The sequence below is a fragment of the Hyla sarda genome, chromosome 6 (assembly GCF_029499605.1).
Source record: "Hyla sarda isolate aHylSar1 chromosome 6, aHylSar1.hap1, whole genome shotgun sequence".
NCBI lineage: Eukaryota > Metazoa > Chordata > Amphibia > Anura > Hylidae > Hyla > Hyla sarda.
Genome location: NC_079194.1, coordinates 4356555 through 4376957, shown reverse-complemented (window position 1 = coordinate 4376957; position 20403 = coordinate 4356555). Strand labels below are relative to the sequence as shown.

Here is a 20403-nt window from a genome sequence, read left to right as displayed (position 1 = left end):
ACACATATATCTTTTTAAAGGAAAACTGTCACATATTTTCTCCCGCACTATCCACAGGTATTGGTGGATAGTGCGGGAGACGCTGATTAAAACGAGCCCTACCTTGGTCTGATCCGCGCCGCCGTTCGCCCGCAATTGTAGTTTTAATCTCTGTGTATATCCTGCTGTAACTGGCAAAGGCGGGGCTTCTGCAGGCTAACAGGCACTGACGTCAGCGCCGCTCATGAATATTAATCCCTCCTGTTCTCCCTCTCTTCGCCTCTCCTAACCAGAGGTAGGGATGAATATTCATGAGCGGCGCTGACGTCAGTGCCCGTTAGCCCGCAGAAGCCCCGCCTTTGCCAGTTATAGCAGGATATACACAGAGATTAAAACTACAATTGCAGGCGAACGGCGGCGCGGATCAGACCAAGGTAGGGCTCGTTTTAATCAGCGTCTCCCGCACTATCCACCAATACCTATGGGTAGTGCGGGAGAAAATATGTGACAGTTTTCCTTTAAGTATGTGAATTTATTTTAAAAAATAATTTTTTTGGGGGGGGGGGTCGGAGATTTTTATTTTATTTTGGTAGATGCGTTCTCACTCCCCTCATTATCGGATTGGGATTATGATATTTCAGATGAATCTTCTTTGGCCGACCCCAGAACCATCTCACAATCTCGTTACGTGTGATTTGCATTTATTCCTGCCTGAATCTTTCAGGATTTAAAATCGGCACAAATTTCATTTTTGATTTTAAAACTTTGGCATGAAATGAAAAAAACAAAGTGGCGCAAAATTGAAATGTGTAGTGCGAAACCGAAACCTGATATATTTTCAAAGCAACGCAATTGAGCTATAAAGATGTGGTGAGGAAAATAAAAGGCGAAATTAAAGGAGTGTGACAGCCATAGACATAGGGGATACGTGTCTGATCGCGGGGGGTCCGAACACTGCGACTCCCAGCGTTCTCCTGTATGGGGATTTGGCATTGCCGCGGCTCTGCGGTGTTACGCCCCCTCTATACAGCTCTATGGGAGGGGCAGGGATGATTGAACGCTGAATCTCCGCCTCTCCCATAGAGATACATGGAGGGGGTACGGGGTCATGCTGCAGCCGACACACCTTTTGTACAGAAGATCGTGGGGTCCCAGCGGTCAGACCCCCCCCCCCCACGATCAGACACATATCCCCTATCCTGAGCATAGGGGATGTGTTTCTAACACTGCAGATCTCCATTAAAGGGTACTCCGGCACTAAGACTTCTTATCCCCTATCCGAAGGATAGGGGATAAGATGCCTTATCACGGGGGGCCCACTGCTGGGGACCCCCGTGATCTTGCACGCAATACCCCGTTCGCTCCGGGTCTGATGACTGGCAATTCTAAAAACCTGTGAAATTTATGATACAGTAATTTTAAAGGGGTACTCCACCACAATGACATCTAATCCCCTATCCGAAGGATAGGGGATAAGATACCTGATCGCCGGGGTCTCGCCGCTGGGGACCCCCGTGATCTTACACGCAGCACCCTGTTAGAATCAGCCCCCGGAGCATGTTTGCTCCGGGTCTGTTTACTGGCAATCACGGGGCCCGAGCATTGTGACGTCATGGCTCCGCCCCCGTGTGATGTCACGCTCCACCCCCTCAATGCAAGCCAATGGGGGGGAGTGTGATGTCACACGGGGGCGGGGCCGTGGCGCCCCCGTGATCGCCAGTAATCAGACCCGGAGCAAACATGCTCTGGGGACTGATTCTAACGGGGTGCTGCATGCAAGATCACGGTAGTCCCCAGCGGCGGGACCCCCGCAATCAGGCATCTTATTCCCTGTCCTTCGGATAGGGGATAAGATGTCATCGCGGCGGAGTACCCCTTTAAAATTACTGTATCATAAATTACACAGGTTTTTAGAATCTGCGTTACAAGTAGAAAAACATCAAAACGCACAGGAGTTGCGACCACGGAACGTCAGGCGATTTTTTTTTTTTATCTGTTTTCAAAGTGATTGTTAAACAGGAAGTTACAAATGAAAGATCTGTTGTTATTATAGCAGAATATTGTAATAAATAGATACATTCCGCTCAACAGATACAATGTTTGTGTTCTAGTGTTCAAACTGGTCATTTTTTATTTGTATGAATTTATAACTGGGATGTCTTTCTGCTAATATGATGGTCAGTGTTTCCCGACCAAGGCGCCTCCAGCTGTGGCAAAACTATAACACCCAGCATATATATATATATATATATATATATATATATATATATATATATATATATATATATATATATATATATTGTATTATCTTATTTACAGAATAAATTAAATTGACACAATTAGATTAAAGGGGTACTCCCGTGGAAACCTTTTTTTTTTTTTTTTTTTTTTTTTTTTTAATCAACTGGTGCCAGAAAGTTAAACAGATTTGTAAATCACTTCTATTAAAAAATCTTAATCCTTCCAGTACTTTTTAGGGGCTGTATACTAAAGAGAAATACAAAAAAGAAATGCATTTCCTGTGATGTCCTGACCACAGTGCTCTCTGCTGACCTCTGCTGTCCATTTTAGGAACTGTCCAGAGCAGAATATGTTTGCGATGTGGATTTTTCTCCTGTTCTGGACAGTTCCTAAAATGGACAGCAGAGGTCAGCAGAGAGCACTGTGGTCGTCAGAGGAAATGCATTTCTTTTTTGGATTTCTCTTTAGTATACAGCCCCTAAAAAGTACTGGAAGGATTAAGATTTTTTAATAGAAGTGATTTACAAATCTGTTTAACTTTCTGGAACCAGTTGATTTAAAAAAAAAAAAAAAAAAGTTTTCCACAGGAGTACCCCTTTAAATACATTTAGTAGATTTATGATTATCAGGAGAATAAATCTAAGCAAACCTTACCAAATAATTGATGATATAGTTCAGTGGTCTCCAAAGAGTGACTCTCCGAATGTTGCAAAACTACAACTCCCAGCATGTCCGGACAGCCAACGGCTGTCCGGGCATGCTGGGAGTTGTAGTTTTGCAACATCTATAGGGCTGTCCTGGCTTGCTGGGAGATGTAGTTTTGCAACATCTGGAGGGCCACTGTTTGGAGACCGCTGCTCTGTTGTCCATGATTTGCAAAACTACAACTCCCAGCATGCACTGACAGCTGTCAGCTGTCAGTGCATGCTGGGAGTTGTATTTTTGCAACAGCTGGAGGCACCCTGGTTGGGAAATCTTGACCTAGGGCAATGTTTCTAAGATTCTAAAGTTTCCCCCATTACAGGAAACTTACGGGAACAAAAAAAATAAAGAACTGGGAATAGAGAACCCTTCCTCCCGCCCAACAACCCCCCCCGCCCAAAGTTTGTCTTCTGGGGTACACAAATTGTAGGTTCAAGGTATTGGAGGGCTTGTATGGATTTCCTGGTATCATTCTTGGCCCTTTGTCATCAATGCTTTATTCTATTGTATAATGTACATCACGGTTGGCATACATTCCCAGTTAGTTTCTCAGGCATGCCACCTGAAAAAGAGATTAAGCTGCTTTGTGTAACTTATTATATTGTATAATGTTTTTTTTTTCTCTCTTTACATCTTTTTTTGCAGGGATTTATACTTTTGGACTATTTGCTACAGATATATTTGTAAATGCCGGACAAGTTGTGACCGGAAACTTGGCGCCACATTTTCTTACCGTTTGTAAACCCAACTACACAGCACTTGGCTGCCACCAGCTCACACAGTTCATCACAGATGCCAACGCTTGCACCGGAAACCCCGACCTTGTACTGAAAGCAAGGAGAACGTTTCCATCCAAAGAAGCTGCTCTCAGTATATACGGAGCAATGTATCTGGCGGTGAGTAACGCGCGGCTATTATCTCTTATTTCTTACCTTTATACTGATAATTGATACTTGTTGACTTATGTCATTAGGGTCCTACAATTGTAAGGAAAATACCAACTTAAAGAAGTATTCTGGGATTTTTGGTTCTTTGACTGTAAGACGGGGGCAGCAGAGTTAATCGAGTCACTGATCTCCTTCACTTACCTGTGTTTGGTGACTGGTATCAAATTTCTTTGTCTTTATTTTCCCCATAAATTCATTTTCTGCAGTTTACAAAATGAGTGTTCTCTAGGACCTTTCCCAGCTTGCTGTGCGGCCCGAGACAATACATCACAAGTCAGGTGCTGAAAGGGAGCTTGGCTGCGCCATCTGTTGTGTGTAAAGCCGCCCCTTGATGGCGTTACCGGCGCACATGTGCATTCATCATCACACAGATCCACAACTTGTGTGTCAGGTGATGTCGGGCAAGTCATGTGATCGAAGGGGGCGTGGCTGTAATGCAATGGGTGGGGCAACCAATGTGTAGTAGGGAAATAAGTCACCACCCACCTTGAAAGAAAGGATCCTGGGGACTGTAGTCTGAGTGAGGCCACAGAAACAGGAAGTAGCCCGTTCCTATAAACAAGCCAGCAGCGTGATGGGGACACAGGACACGGCCATTTACCACCAACACAAGCACAGATCCTTGGTAAGCACGTCCATTACTGTATGACACTTAATAAAGTCACCTTATGTTGGAGAACCCCTGTAGCGTTAAATTTATAGAGAAAGAATCATAATAAGGTTGGTATTTTTTTATGTAGTTTTCTTTTGCAGATTTATAGACGGTTTATAGAAGGCTCTGTACAGAACTTCTGAAATGATGAGCAATTTTTCATTTTAAATACAGTGGAAGGGGTTTCTCAACAAAAGAATAGAATGCAGAGAAATCCAAAATGCATTTGGAAAACCCCAAAAAACTTGAGGTGCCGTAAAATGCACCTCAGCAAAAGGGCAGAAAATCCAGCAGAACCAATCTCATAAAAATTATTTTCTATTGTAAAACATTTTAAAACATTTCCACGTAGCACAAACACACATCAAGTCTGACGTGTTTCAGTAATGACCTTATTCATATATCCAAGGGTCTATGATTAAGGTCATTACCAAAACATGTCAGGCTTGAGGTGTGTTTGTCTGTGCTACGTGGATATGTTTTAAAATTTTTTACAATAGAAAATAACTTTTATGGGATTGGTTCTGCTGGATTTTCTGCTCTTTTGCTGATGAATTATTGAAGGCCAATGCTGGTCATACGTGCAGTCGAATATCCAAGACATTTTCTTTGTATTTGTGAATGAGTATCTGCACTATGGGTGATGAGTGTCTGATTGGTGAACGTCTGACTACAGGGTCCCCCTTCGATCATGAGGACAGGTGTCAGGTGTTCCCCTGTTTGAATGGATTGTTGGTCACACATGATACTGCTGCTCCATTCAGCTCTATGGACCAGACAAAGAGTCAAGGGTTGTACTAACTCTGTCAGTCCCCACGACTATGGAAGAAGCAGCAGAGCGTAGTCAGAATATTACGGTTTTACAAGAAGAAAACCACCTGACTTTGCTATACTCGGTCGGGAGATGTGTGTGTGCTATGTGTGGCCCCCCAGTGGTGGTGATGTAGATTGAAGCCTTTGTCCAGATGTCGCAATATTGTATCAAATGTGTTTAAAGCGTAACTCCTGTCATATAAAAAAAGTGATATGTTACTCAGTACCTAATCCTTATCATGTACATATAGGGGGAGATTTATCAAAATCCATCCAGAGGAAAAGTTGCTGAGTTGCCCATAGCAACCAATCAGATCGCTTCTTTCCTTTTTCAGAGGCCTTATCAAAAATGAAAGAAACAATCTGATTGGTTGCTATGGGTAATTCAGCAACTTTTCCCCTGGACAGGTTTTGATAAATCTCCCCCATAATTTTTATGTGTCTTGGACCTATATATCCCTTACAAATAGCATTTATATCTTGCTCACTTGCTTTGTTATATTGCCTTGTGGAAGGGGCGTGTCCATCTCTCTCCCTCACTGTGATGACTAATCTGGCAGTCTACAAATCACTGCACAGTAGTTTTTATGCATACATTTTCTATCTGCTGCTAGTAAAGCTGGATGCTAATCAACATAGCTGTCACTATGTGTGTAATTCAGCTGAATGTCTGATCCTCTTTTTTGTCATTCAGGATGTCTGAGAAAGCTTTGGCTGTTCAAGCTTGCTGGGAGTTGTAGTTTTGCATTGCAACAGCTGGAGTTGCAGTGTTTATAAAGTGTTGTGTTAGAACAGTGTTGCCTTTAGCTGTTGCAAAACTACAACTCCCAGCATGCCCACACATCCTTTGTCTGTATTTTTGCAAGAGCTGGAGGCACACAGCTGGTGAATACACAGCTCTATAACACAGAGTTTTACAAAGTTTGTGCCCCCAGCTGTTGCAAAACTATAACTCCATGGGAGTTGTAGTTTAGGAACAGCTAAAGGCTGTAGTGGTGAATGGGGATCTCCTATACTGGATACCAACAAACTTTATGGCCGGTATTCGGTATGCTGCAAAATACAGAGTAACCTGTCTGCATAAGAATTGATGACCCCTAGTGGCATCTATTTTCAATTTTTAGTAAAATTTAATTTTTTTTTAAATAAATGTGTATTTAAAAAAGTCATCTTATCAGTAGTACTAGAAAATATACAAAGTTTATCATAATTGACATAATATTTACTGCCGCGCCCAATCCTCTGATCTGATACGTGATTCGCTGATTTTACGGTTCATCTTGAGTCCTGACATTTTCTGACACGGCTGCAATTTTCCCTCAAGTGCTCAATAAACATTTGTGAGAGATGAAAAAACATTTAATGTGGAGATTCACCTCATCTGCTATTTTATGCATCCAGTAAAATCAAAACTCAGGCGAAACGATGGCGGCTCCAGCGGAGATGAATATGTCGCCGCCGCCGCACGGATCATGTTAATCAACCTTTGCGGATAACGAAGTGGATGATGTATAACCGGGAGCCTTCAGCTTCAGATGTCACCTGTCTAGCATCAAAGACGTGACACAATTCACACATGGGGACCGACTTTACACATAGGGACCGACTGTACACATAGGGACCGACTTTATACATAAGGACTGACTTTACACATAGAGACCGACTTTACACATAGGGACAGACTATACACAGGGGACCGACATTACACATAGGGACCGTCTTTACACATGGGGACCGACTTTACACATGGGGACCGACTTTACACATGGGGACCGACTATCCACATAGGGGCCGACTTTACACATGGGGACCGACTTTACACATGGGGACCGACTATACACATAGGGACCGACTTTACACATAGGGACCGACTATACACATAGGGACCGACTTTACACATAGAGACCGACTTTACACATAGGGACCGACTTTACACATGGGGACCGACTTTACACATAGGGACCGACTTTACACAGAGGGACCGACTTTACACATAGGGATTGACTTTACACAGAGAGACCGACTTTATACATGGGGACCGACTTTACACATAGAGACCGACTTTACACAGAGGGACCGACTTTACACAGGGGACCGACTTTACACAGAGGGACCGACTTTACACAGGGGACCGACATTACACATGGGGACCGACTTTACACATAGGGACCGACTTTACACATAGGGACCGACTTCTGATGTTATACAGAATAGTCTTACGTAACAAACCGCGGCCCCGTCCAGGTGAAGAGATGACAGGAGTATAAAGCAGCGTTGTGTATGGATTCTGCGCGGCTGTAAAGAGGCCCGGCTGCAGATTTTATGCCTCTGAGCTCTGAAATAAACCTGTAAACACTTAACGAAACTCACCGAAATCCAGCGTTCAGAGATGTCAGAGGCGCGGCACCACGGATGTTGTATATTGGACTGAGGTGAGTTTGGTGAAGCTCAATCCCAGTCAGTTGGCGCTCATTTACGAGGAGAGGGGTGCGGCTTTCTTTTGAGTTTTTTTTAGTGATTTGGCGCTTCTCCCTACACTTTACTATGTTTTTACCACTGCTCTGAGCTGTCGAGTTTTCCAGAGCTCTAATCCTCCACATGTGATGTAGGAACATTATTAAATTTAGGATTTGTCAGGGACACGCCCCTTTCCCCCGGCTGCCCTGCCCCGTTTTCAGGTTTTTGGAGTAAAAATAAGAATTGGTCGGATTTGGGGAATTTTTTATTTATTTTTTGGTTGCAAAATCCGGCGCACAAAACGTGCAAGACAATTTGGGCACAAAGCCCCAGAAAAAAAAAATTTACATTTTACATTGGATTACATTTAAAGGGGTACTCATGTGGAAAGGTCATGAAGAGGCGGGCCTATGACGTCACAAGCTCCCGGCGCCGGGTCCAGCACTTGGAACAGTTTGCTCCAAAATGCTGTACCCCTTTAAAGGGGTACTCCGGTGGAAAACTTTTTTTTTTTTTTTTTTAAATCAACTGGTGCCAGAAAGTTAAACAGATTTGTAAATTACTTCTATTAAAAAAAATCTTAATCCTTCCAGTACTTATTAGCTGCTGAATACTACAGAGGAAACGGTTTCTTTTTGGAACACAGAGCTCTCTGCTGACATCACGAGCACAGTGCTCTCTGCTGACATCTCTGTCCATTTTAGGAACTGTCCAGAGCAGCATATGTTTGCTATGGGGATTTTCTCCTACTCTGGACAGTTCTTAAAATGGACAGAGATGTCAGCAGAGAGCAATGTGGTCATGATGTCAGCAGAGAGCTCTGTGTTCCAAAAAGAAAATAATTTCCTCTGTAGTATTCAGCAGCTAATAAGTACTGGAAGGATTAAGATTTTTTTATAGAAGTAATTTACAAATCTGTTTAACTTTCTGGCACCAGTTGATTAAAAAAAAAGTTTTACACCAATGCTGGAACCAACGCCGGGAGCTTGTGATGTCATAGCCCTGCCCCCTCATGACCTCACGCCTGCCCCCTCAATGCAAGTCTATGAGAGGGGTGCATTTCGGAGCGGTCCTAGCACTGGTCGGTTAGTCAAATGTTCGGACTGTCCACCCCTGTTTTTCCTGTAGACATTCTGCACATGTTTCACGCCTGTGAACCCGACCTTACTCATGTTACCTCTACTCCCTGGTTGAACACTTAGGCGTAGTTCACATCTTGGAATGTTCGAACGGAAAATCTCAGTACGGACGTTCCGCATCTATATATAGAAGGGCACAAAAAAAAATTGACCCCATTATGGTGCTCCCCCTAACTTATCCTTCTACCTTTGAGTAAATTCTGCATTGAATTGTTTGCTTACAATGTACAGGATCCTAACAAAGGATATGGACCCGACCAGGGACGATTCTGCCTATAGGCATAAAAGGCAGCTGCCTAGAGTGTCCTCCTGATGGGGGCACCGCTCTGCCCGCTGCAGGAAAGTTAGTAGGAGGTTTGTTACAGTGTGTCACCCCAGTAGCAAGGAGATTACATAAGGAGTAGGTTTGTTACAGTGTGTCACTCCAGTAGTAAGGAGATTACATGAGGATGAGGTTTGTTACAGTGTGTCACCCCAGTAGTAAGGAGATTACATGAGGAGGAGGTTTGTTACAGTGTGTCACCCCAGTAGCAAGGAGATTACATAAGGAGTAGGTTTGTTACAGTGTGTCACTCCAGTAGTAAGGAGATTACATGAGGATGAGGTTTGTTACAGTGTGTCACCCCAGTAGTAAGGAGATTACATCAGGAGGAGGTTTGTTACAGTGTGTCACCCCAGTAGTAAGGAGATAACATGAGGAGGGGGTATGTTACAGTGTGTCACCCCTGTAGTAAGGAGATTACGTGAGGAGTAGGTTTGTTACAGTGTGTCACCCCAGTAGTAAGGAGATTACATGAGGAGCAGGTATGTTACAGTGTGTCACCCCAGTAGTAAGGAGATTACATGAGGAGGGGGTATGTTACAGTGTGTCACCCCTGTAGTAAGGAGATTACATGAGGAGGAGGTTTGTTACAGTGTGTCACCTCAGTAGTAAGGAGATTACATGAGGAGGGGGTATGTTACAGTGTGTCACCCCAGTAGTAAGGAGATTACATGAGGAGGAGGTTTGTTACAGTGTGTCACTCCAGTAGTAAGGAGATTACATGAGGAGAGGGTTTGTTACAGTGTGTCACCCCAGTAGTAAGGAGATTACATGAGGAGGAGGTTTGTTACAGTGTGTCACCCCAGTAGTAAGGAGATTACATGAGGAGGAGGTTTGTTACAGTGTGTCACCTCAGTAGTAAGGAGATTACATGAGGAGGGGGTATGTTACAGTGTCTCACCCCAGTAGTAAGGAGATTACATGAGGAGGAGGTTTGTTACAGTGTGTCACTCCAGTAGTAAGGAGATTACACGAGGAGGCGGTTTGTTATAGTGTGTCACCCCAGTAGTAAGGAGATTACATGAGGAGAGGGTTTGTTACAGTGTGTCACCCCAGTAGTAAGGAGATTGTATGTAGAGGAGGTTTGTTACAGTGTGTCACCCCAGTAGTAAGGAGATTGCATGAGGAGGAGGTTTGTTACAGTGTCTCACCCCAGTAGTAAGGAGATTACATGAGGAGGAGGTTTGTTACAGTGTGTCACCCAAGTAGTAAGGTAATTACACGAGGAGGATGTTTGTTACAGTGTGTCACCCCAGTAGTAAGGAGATTATATGAGGAGGAGGTTTGTTACAGTGTGTCACCCCAGTAGTAAATAGATGTTATCAGAAGGAGGTTTGTTACAGTGTTTCACCCCAGTAGTAAGGAGATTACATGAGGAGGAGGCTTGTTACAGTGTGTCACCCCAGTAGTAAGGAGATAACGTGAGGAGGGGGTTTGTTACAGTGTCACCCCAGTAGTAAGGAGATAACATGAGAAGGAGGTTCGTTACAGTGTGTCACCCCAGTAGTAAGGAGATTACATGAGGAGGAGGTTTGTTACAGTGTGTCACCCCAGTAGTAAGGAGATTACATGAGGAGGAGGTTTGTTACAGTGTGTCACCCAAGTAGTAAGGTAATTACATGAGGAGGATGTTTGTTACAGTGTGTCACCCCAGTAGTAAGGTGATTACATGAGGAGGAGGTTTGTTACAGTGTGTCACCCCAGTAGTAAGGAGATTACATGAGGAGGAGGTTTGTTACAGTGTGTCACCCAAGTAGTAAGGTAATTACACGAGGAGGATGTTTGTTACAGTGTGTCACCCAAATAGTAAGGTAATTATATGAGGAGGAGGTTTGTTACAGTGTGTCACCCCAGTAGTAAATAGATGTTATCAGGAGGAGGTTTGTTACAGTGTTTCACCCCAGTAGTAAGGAGATTACATGAGAAGGAGGTTTGTTACAGTGTGTCACCCCAGTAGTAAGGAGATTACATGAGGAGGAGGTTTGTTACATTGTGTTACCCCAGTAGTAAGGAGATTACATGAGGAGGAGGTTTGTTACAGTGTGTCACCCCAGTAGTAAGGAGATTACATGAGGGGGAGGCTTGTTACAGTGTGTCACCCCAGTAGTAAGGAGATTACATGAGGAGGAGGTTTGTTACAATGTGTCACTCAAGGGTTGGCAAAGTTATCTTGCGCATAGGGTGGCAAAAATCTTTGTACCAACCCTGGACCTGACCAAGGTTGCATCTTCTCTCTGAGATTATGTTAAAACGGCGGAATGTTCCAAAACAGACATTCCTTTGCAGCAGAGCCCCATCGATTTTAATGGGATTCTGCTGCACAGGGCACACGGCAGAATTTCTGCCACGGAAATTCCGATTCCGGCATCCCCAGAAAGAATAGACTTGTCTACTTTCACTCCAGATTCCACTCGGAAATGCATTGCCATATATGTGACGACTTATTTCAGAGCGGTCCTATTACCCGCCAAATTATTCAAATGTGCTGAATGTCCACCTGTGTGGACATTACGCGCATTTTACGTCGCTTCAACATGGCCTGACATAGCTCCATTGCAGCAGCCTAGATTGCCTCTATGGCAGTTCCGCAATTGATGCAAAACTGCAACTTTCTGCAGCTGTCGGAGCATCGTTGGAGTTGGAGTTGTGTTGTGCAAGAGCTGGAAAGCCAGAGGTTGGGTGACACTGCTGTATGTCATGCTCTTGAAGCTCTATAGCAGTGGTCTCCAAATTTTGGCCCTCCAGATGTTGCAAAACTACAACCTCAAGCCGTTAGCTGTCCGGGCATGCTTAAGGTTGTAGTTTTGCAGCATGCTGGGAGATGTAGTTTTGCCACATCTGGAGGGCCATAGTTTGGAGACCACCTCTCTATAGTGTGTCATCCCTTTCATGATCGCATGATCCTTCTCCGCACAGAATAATTCCTTCTCCATGCTTTACCATAAAGAACAGCTGTAAACATCGCCGGCCTCTCGGGGCTTATTGAAACAAGCTTTACCGAATTAAATGCGGGATGAATGCAGATCAAGAGGAAAGTGACCTTGTTGGATATTACAGAGCAACAGAAAGCAGCGGATATATTAAAATAGGAAATAATGGAATTAATAAAGGGGGACATGAAGGATGGGTGCGCACTCGAGGATGTGCAGCCACTTACTTACACTGTGCTGCTTCCTCAGGTGTAGATTTGCATAAATACATGACCCTGTATGGAAAGTATTTAGAACACAATACTTTATAGAGGCTTTTGGTCACAATACACATTGTTACACTTGTGTACCTTACCTACAGACATAGCAAGCGCCAAAGATGTCACGTTGACATTAATGTATCACAATACACACGTGACATCTTTAAAGCTTCAGTGTTTAGCTTCTGTGGTGCCCAACGCTAACAGCATAAAGAATGATGGAAACCCAATAAGTAAAACAGGGACTCCTGTCAAAATCTGAAAGGAGACCCCTGCTTTACTTACAAAAGAGCCAAGTATACTTACCATTTAGCAAGTGGAGCAAGAACTACTGGTGTCCCTGTTACTCTTTCGTGGAAAGTGTGCAAGGGAGCAGGAGCTCGTGTCAATGAAAAAAAAAAAAAAAAACTCAGGTCATCAAAGTAATGAAACAAATCTAACATAGTCCTCTGTATCTAGAAAAAGAAAAGCATATTAGTAAATATGTTAACAAAACCATTATCTTATGTATCTATCTTTGTTCCAGCACAGGCTCTGCTGACCGTCGCAGGGTTTCCTAAGCAAGAGCAGAACATTCTACAGATTATGACATGAGGATCACAACTTTTTTGTGTGTGGGGCCCAGGAAATCTAGTAAAAGCAAACGACGGAAGGGTAAAGCATCCTTGACTTACTGTTATCAAGTGGAGCAAGGTTTGCTAGTGTACCCGGGCCTCTTTTAATTAAATAGGGCACCACTGAAGGCTTTCGTGATGCTAAAAAGTGCTTTTAATCAAAACCAATGAAGGTCAGATAGGCGTGGTGCGAGGTACGCGATGCCCCGCCACCTCCACGCCCACCCACATGCCCACTTTGTATCTCAGTGCTGGGACCGCTGTGTCATTGACACACAGGTCCCAGTACATGCACCCTTCAACTAATGTAACGTGCGCGCTGCTGCATGTCATCCAGCAGGCACTCGCTCCTCCAGCAAGCGCTCACTCCTGCCGCCGTCATCCTCCTCAGTGCGCCTGTACAGGGCTAGGTACAGAGAGCACGGGAGCGATCGCTCGCTGGAGAAGCGAGCGCTTGCTGGATGACACGCAGCAGCGCGCACATTACATTAGTTGAAGGACGCATGCACTGAGACCTTTGTGTCAATCACACAGCGGTCCCAGCACTGAGATACAAAGTGGGCATGTGGATGGGCATGGCGGAGGCGGGGCATCGCGCACCTCACACTACGCCAATCCGACCATCAGTGGCTTTGATTAAAAGCACTTTTTAGTGTCACGAAAGCCTTCAAATATGAGGTAAAATACTTACTGTACACAACATCTGCACACAGTACAAAGGCTGTGCAGGTTATTACACTAAAATTTCATGACAATTACGCTTTAAAAAATGAACTTCACAGGTCAATTACCATTAGGATACTGGGCACATGGATGAGATTTGTTCTTATTTCATTCACATTGTTGTTAAATTATTTCAAATATCTGGACATGAAATCTATAATGTGTGGTATAGTGGGGTGCAGGGTAGATGTCGTGTCATTCTTGTCGTTTAGCCTTAACCACCCGAAGGTAATACCGCTGGTCCTGGGCTAGGCACGGGGCCAATGAAGACACCAACACCAAGTTATGGACAATTGTAGCTTTACTGAGGGTAGACAGGTGATACAGTCTCTGCAGTTCAGCCAGGACCCAAGGAGGTGACCAGTGACACAGGGGGTCCTCGCAGGCTTGCTGGGACTTGCAGTATGTAGAGAAACTTACTATATAGAAGCCACGGTAACTATATAAAAGAGTTGACTTGACTGACTTGACAATTGACATAAAGAAATACTTTGTTGCTGCAGACTTTAGGCTTGAGGCCTCCAATGCTAGGGACACACTCTCAGACATCTTGACTGAACTGGACCTCAGGAACAAGAGCAAAGAGCTCCAAGAGAGAGATTTCAGCCCCTCCCCTGGTTTTATAGGGGAGCATTGCAAGGGTCCAATAGGTCACATGGGTTGTCACCTGGTCACTAGTGCCTCCTGGGTAACAAGCACAGGGTATAATATTTAAAGCAACAGTACACTAGTAATACAAACATATATACAATAGGGGTTATACTGTAAGGGGGGGTCCTGGGGACATGGAGGGGCTCTGTCTGACAGGGCAGGAGAAATGTACAGGGACAATTCAACCTGTACTGGGCAACCACACATGTTTTTGCTGAATGTGAGAGAGAGGAGCTAGAGACTGAGCTGTCAGGAGAGGAGAGAGAGGGGCTGGAGACTGAGCTGTCAGGAGAGGAGAGAGAGGGGCTGGAGACTGAGCTGTCAGGAGAGGAAAGAGAGGGGCTGGAGACTGAGCTGTCAGGAGAGGAGAGAGAGGGGCTGGAGACTGAGCTGTAAGGAGAGGAGGGAGAGGGGCTGGAGACTGAGCTGTCAGGAGAGGAGAGAGAGGGGCTGGAGACTGAGCTGTCAGGAGAAGAGAGAGGGGCTGGAGACTGAGCTGTCAGGAGAAGAGAGAGAGGGGCTGGAGACTGAGCTGTCAGATGAGGAGAGAGATGGGCTGGAGACTGAGCTGTCAGGAGAGGAGAGAGAGGGGAGATGAAGACTGAACTGTCAGGAGAGGAGAGAGAGGGGCTGGAGACTGAGCTGTCAAGGAGAAGAGAGAGAGAGGCTGGAGACTGAGCTGTCAGGAGAAGAGAGAGGGGCTGGAGACTGAGCTGTCAGGAGAGGAGAGAGGGGCTGGAGACTGAGCTGTCAGGAGAGGAGAGAGGGGCTGGAGACTGAGCTGTCAGGAGAGGAGAGAGAGGGGAGATGAAGACTGAACTGTCAGGAGAGGAGAGAGAGGGGCTGGAGACTGAGCTGTCAAGGAGAAGAGAGAGAGAGGCTGGAGACTGAGCTGTCAGGAGAAGAGAGAGGGGCTGGAGACTGAGCTGTCAGGAGAGGAGAGATGGGCTGGAGACTGAGCTGCCAGGAGAGGAGAGAGAGGGGCTGGAGACTGAGCTGTCAGGAGAGGAGAGAGAGGGGCTGGAGACTGAGTTGTCAGGAGAGGAGAGAGGGGCTGGAGAATGAGCTGCCAGGAGAGGAGAGAGAGGGGCTGGAGACTGAGCTGTCAGGAAAGTAGAAAGGGGCTGGAGACTGAGCTGTCAGGAGAGGAGAGAGGGGCTGGAGACTGAGCTGTCAGGAGAGGAGAGAGAGGGGCTGGAGACTGAGCTGTCAGGAGAGGAGAGAGAGGAGCTAGAGACTGAGCTGTCAGGAGAGGAGAGAGAGGGGCTGGAGACTGAGTTGTCAGGAGAGGAGAGAGAGGAGCTAGAGACTGAGCTGTCAGGAGCGGAGAGAGAGGGGCTGGAGACTGAGTTGTCAGGAGAGGAGAGAGGGGCTGGAGACTGAGCTGTCAGGAGAGGAGAGAGAGGAGCTGGAGACTGAGCTGTCAGGAGAGGAGAGAGGAGCTAGAGACTGAGCTGTCAGGAGCGGAGATAGAGGGGCTGGAGACTGAGTTGTCAGGAGAGGAGAGAGGGGCTGGAGACTGAGCTGTCAGGAGAGGAGAGAGGGGCTGGAGAATGAGCTGCCAGGAGAGGAGAGAGAGGGGCTGGAGACTGAGCTGTCAGGAGAGGAGAGAGGGGCTGGAGACTGAGTTGTCAGGAGAGGAGAGAGGGGCTGGAGACTGAGCTGTCAGGAGAGGAGAGAGGGGCTGGAGACTGAGCTGCCAGGAGAGGAGAGAGAGGGGCTGGAGACTGAGCTGTCAGGAGAGGAGACAGAGGAGCTAGAGACTGAGCTGTCAGGAGCGGAGATAGAGGGGCTGGAGACTGAGTTGTCAGGAGAGGAGAGAGGGGCTGGAGACTGAGCTGTCAGGAGAGGAGAGAGGGGCTGGAGAATGAGCTGCCAGGAGAGGAGAGAGAGGGGCTGGAGACTGAGCTGTCAGGAAAGTAGAAAGGGGCTGGAGACTGAGCTGTCAGGAGAGGAGAGAGGGGCTGGAGACTGAGCTGTCAGGAGAGGAGAGAGAGGGGCTGGAGACTGAGCTGTCAGGAGAGGAGAGAGAGGAGCTAGAGACTGAGCTGTCAGGAGAGGAGAGAGAGGGGCTGGAGACTGAGTTGTCAGGAGAGGAGAGAGGGGCTGGAGACTGAGCTGCCAGGAGAGGAGAGAGAGGGGCTGGAGACTGAGCTGTCAGGAGAGGAGAGAGGGGGTGGAGACTGAGCTGTCAGGAGAGGAGAGAGAGGGGCTGGAGACTGAGCTGTCAGGAGAGGAGAGAGGAGCTGGAGACTGAGCTGCCAGGAGAGGAGAGAGAGGGGCTGGAGACTGAGCTGTCAGGAGAGGAGAGAGAGGGGCTGGAGACTGAGTTGTCAGGAGAGGAGAGAGGGGCTGGAGACTGAGCTGTCAGGAGAGGAGAGAGGGGCTGGAGAATGAGCTGCCAGGAGAGGAGAGAGAGGGGCTGGAGACTGAGCTGTCAGGAAAGTAGAAAGGGGCTGGAGACTGAGCTGTCAGGAGAGGAGAGAGGGGCTGGAGACTGAGCTGTCAGGAGAGGAGAGAGAGGGGCTGGAGACTGAGCTGTCAGGAGAGGAGAGAGAGGAGCTAGAGACTGAGCTGTCAGGAGAGGAGAGAGAGGGGCTGGAGACTGAGTTGTCAGGAGAGGAGAGAGGGGCTGGAGACTGAGCTGCCAGGAGAGGAGAGAGAGGGGCTGGAGACTGAGCTGTCAGGAGAGGAGAGAGGGGGTGGAGACTGAGCTGTCAGGAGAGGAGAGAGAGGGGCTGGAGACTGAGCTGTCAGGAGAGGAGAGAGGAGCTGGAGACTGAGCTGCCAGGAGAGGAGAGAGAGGGGCTGGAGACTGAGCTGTCAGGAGAGGAGAGAGAGGGGCTGGAGACTGAGCTGCCAGGAGAGGAGAGAGAGGGGCTGGAGACTGAGCTGTCAGGAGAGGAGAGAGGGGGTGGAGACTGAGCTGTCAGGAGAGGAGAGAGAGGGGCTGGAGACTGAGCTGTCAGGAGAGGAGAGAGGAGCTGGAGACTGAGCTGCCAGGAGAGGAGAGAGAGGGGCTGGAGACTGAGCTGTCAGGAGAGGAGAGAGGGGCTGGAGACTGAGCTGCCAGAAGAGGAGAGAGAGGGGCTGGAGACTGAGCTGTCAGGAGAGGAGAGATGGGCTGGAGACTGAGCTGTCAGGAGAGGAGAGAGAGGGGCTGGAGAATGAGCGGTCAGGAGAGGAGAGAGAGGGGCTGGAGACTGAGTTGTCAGGAGAGGAGAGAGGGGCTGGAGACTGAGCTCTCAGGAGAGGAGAGAGAGGGGCTGGAGACTGAGCTGCCAGGAGAGGAGAGAGAGGGGCTGGAGACTGAGCTGTCAGGAGAGGAGAGAGGGGGTGGAGACTGAGCTGTCAGGAGAGGAGAGAGAGGGGCTGGAGACTGAGCTGTCAGGAGAGGAGAGAGGAGCTGGAGACTGAGCTGTCAGGAGAGGAGAGAGAGGGGCTGGAGACTGAGCTGTCAGGAGAGGAGAGAGGGGCTGGAGACTGAGCTGCCAGAAGAGGAGAGAGAGGGGCTGGAGACTGAGCTGTCAGGAGAGGAGAGATGGGCTGGAGACTGAGCTGTCAGGAGAGGAGAGAGAGGGGCTGGAGACTGAGCTGTCAGGAGAGGAGAGAGAGGGGCTGGAGAATGAGCGGTCAGGAGAGGAGAGAGAGGGGCTGGAGACTGAGCTGTCAGGAGAGGAGAGAGGAGCTGGAGACTGAGCTGTCAGGAGAGGAGAGAGAGGGGCTGGAGACTGAGCTGTCAGGAGAGGAGAGAGGGGCTGGAGACTGAGCTGCCAGAAGAGGAGAGAGAGGGGCTGGAGACTGAGCTGTCAGGAGAGGAGAGATGGGCTGGAGACTGAGCTGTCAGGAGAGGAGAGAGAGGGGCTGGAGAATGAGCTGTCAGGAGAGGAGAGAGAGGGGCTGGAGACTGAGCTGCAAGGAGAGGAGAGAGAGGGGCTGGAGACTGAGCTGTCAGGAGAGGAGAGAGGTGCTGGAGACTGAGCTGCCAGGAGAGGAGAGAGATGGGCTGTAGACTGAGCTGTCAGGAGAGGAGAGAGAGGGGCTGGAGACTGAGCTGCAAGGAGAGGAGAGAGAGGGGCTGGAGACTGAGCTGTCAGGAGAGGAGAGAGAGGGGCTGGAGACTGAGCTGTCAGGAGAGGAGAGAGAGGGGCTGGAGAATGAGCTGTCAGGAGAGGAGAGAGAGGGGCTGGAGAATGAGCTGTCAGGAGAGGAGAGAGAGGGGCTGGAGACTGAGCTGCAAGGAGAGGAGAGAGAGGGGCTGGAGACTGAGCTGTCAGGAGAGGAGAGAGGTGCTGGAGACTGAGCTGCCAGGAGAGGAGAGAGAGGGGCTGGAGACTAAGCTGTCAGGAGAGGAGAGAGAGGGGCTGGAGACTGAGCTGTCAGGAGAGGAGAGAGGGGCTGGAGACTGAGCTGTCAGGAGAGGAGAGAGAGGGGCTGGAGACTGAGCTGTCAGGAGAGGAGAGAGAGGGGCTGGAGACTGAGCTGTCAGGAGAGGAGAGAGGAGCTGGAGACTGAGCTGTCAGGAGAGGAGAGATAGGGGCTGGAGACTGAGCTGTCAGGAGAGGAGAGGGAGGGGCTGGAGACTGAGCTTGTGAATATCCAGAATCAAGTGACCATAATAGAAGCCTTTTTTGGTGAAGTTACTGTTCTTGTTACTGTTCACATTGGGGGAGATTTATCAAATGATTTAGACTGGTTTTTCATGTCTAAATATGTGCGACTTTTCTGCGACTTTTGCTCTAGAGGATTTTTAGAACATGATGCATGCGTCTATTTTAGACTGAAATGCATTGAAAAATGCATTGGTACTGAATTTATCAAAAGCGACTTTTCAGCGACAAGTCGCATAGGCTGAAAGTACGCCGAAATGTCAGACCATGTTGGAGCAGGTTTAAATATAGACTAAAGCAAAGATCATGCAGTCTGTGCACAGAATTTATCAAGAGCCGTGCGCCATTTGATAAATTAGGCGCACAATAGACCGGACTAACCCTCTGTAGTTTGGTCTATATTGATGCGGGACATAGACAGCTCTGATAAATATCCCCCATTGTGTCTTATTGTTGTTTAAGTAAAATTGACTTCAGCTTTGTCACTGTACAATACAAATTCTGACCAATGTAAATTCAGCCGGCGATGAAATCCCTCCGATCCAGTCATTTAGGTAAATTGCAGCCATGCAGTAAAGTTTTGTCTTTCGTAGCAGAGTGGAGTCGGCGGGGTTTGCAGCTGGCTCAGTTGGCGTTTCTCTCCAATTAGCAGATTCACACTGTGCCGGCTGGTGCCAAATCTAATGCTCAATATCAAAAAATGCCGATCCCGTGAAAGTGAAAGGTTTGACTGACAGCATCCTAAATATAGTGACAGCCTTGACTTCCAGCAAATGGCACGGAATATTCCATATGCTTCTAAACTCCAAGATACCGAGAGGAGGCATTTAACTATTTCAGCTCAAAGGTTTAGAAATTGCAAATGACTGTGAGCGGCTCCGAGCATTTACATTTATTTCATTTGATTATCTATTGTGATGATGATTATTATTATTATTATTGTTATTATTATTATTATTATTATTATTATTATTATTATTATTATTATTATCATTATTACTATTATCATCTGATACTTTCAAAACCTTCATCTTCTGTCTCTTCGGTGCTGGAATTTCCCATTAGATTGAAGTCTATCTGTGGGTAACAGGAGAACATCACAGAATAATATAATAACACAGTCATGTAGTGAGATGTAACATTGTAATATAGAAACATTCCTAACATGCAGTAACATAGTAATGTGGCCTTGTCCAAACATTGTTACATAGAAACATATTAATAAAGTATTGCGTATAATAAAGCAACATGTTAACATAATAACAAATTAAATACAGTAACTTAGTAATACACTAACATTGCAGTAACTATTATAATGGAAAGATGTAACTGTCTGAGGATAAGTTTCCACTTGGGTTTTTTT

At 47.0% G+C, this 20403-nt stretch overlaps 1 protein-coding gene across 1 annotated transcript in view; it reads left to right on the top strand.

Moving 5' to 3' along the window:
• PLPPR5 (phospholipid phosphatase related 5) overlaps positions 1-20403 on the top strand; it is a 207701-nt gene that overhangs the window by 112931 nt on the left and 74367 nt on the right. Inside the window, exon 3 of the mRNA XM_056523108.1 lies at positions 3568-3818. Within this exon, the coding sequence (XP_056379083.1) occupies positions 3568-3818 (251 nt within the window). The remainder of the gene's footprint in view (positions 1-3567; positions 3819-20403) is intronic.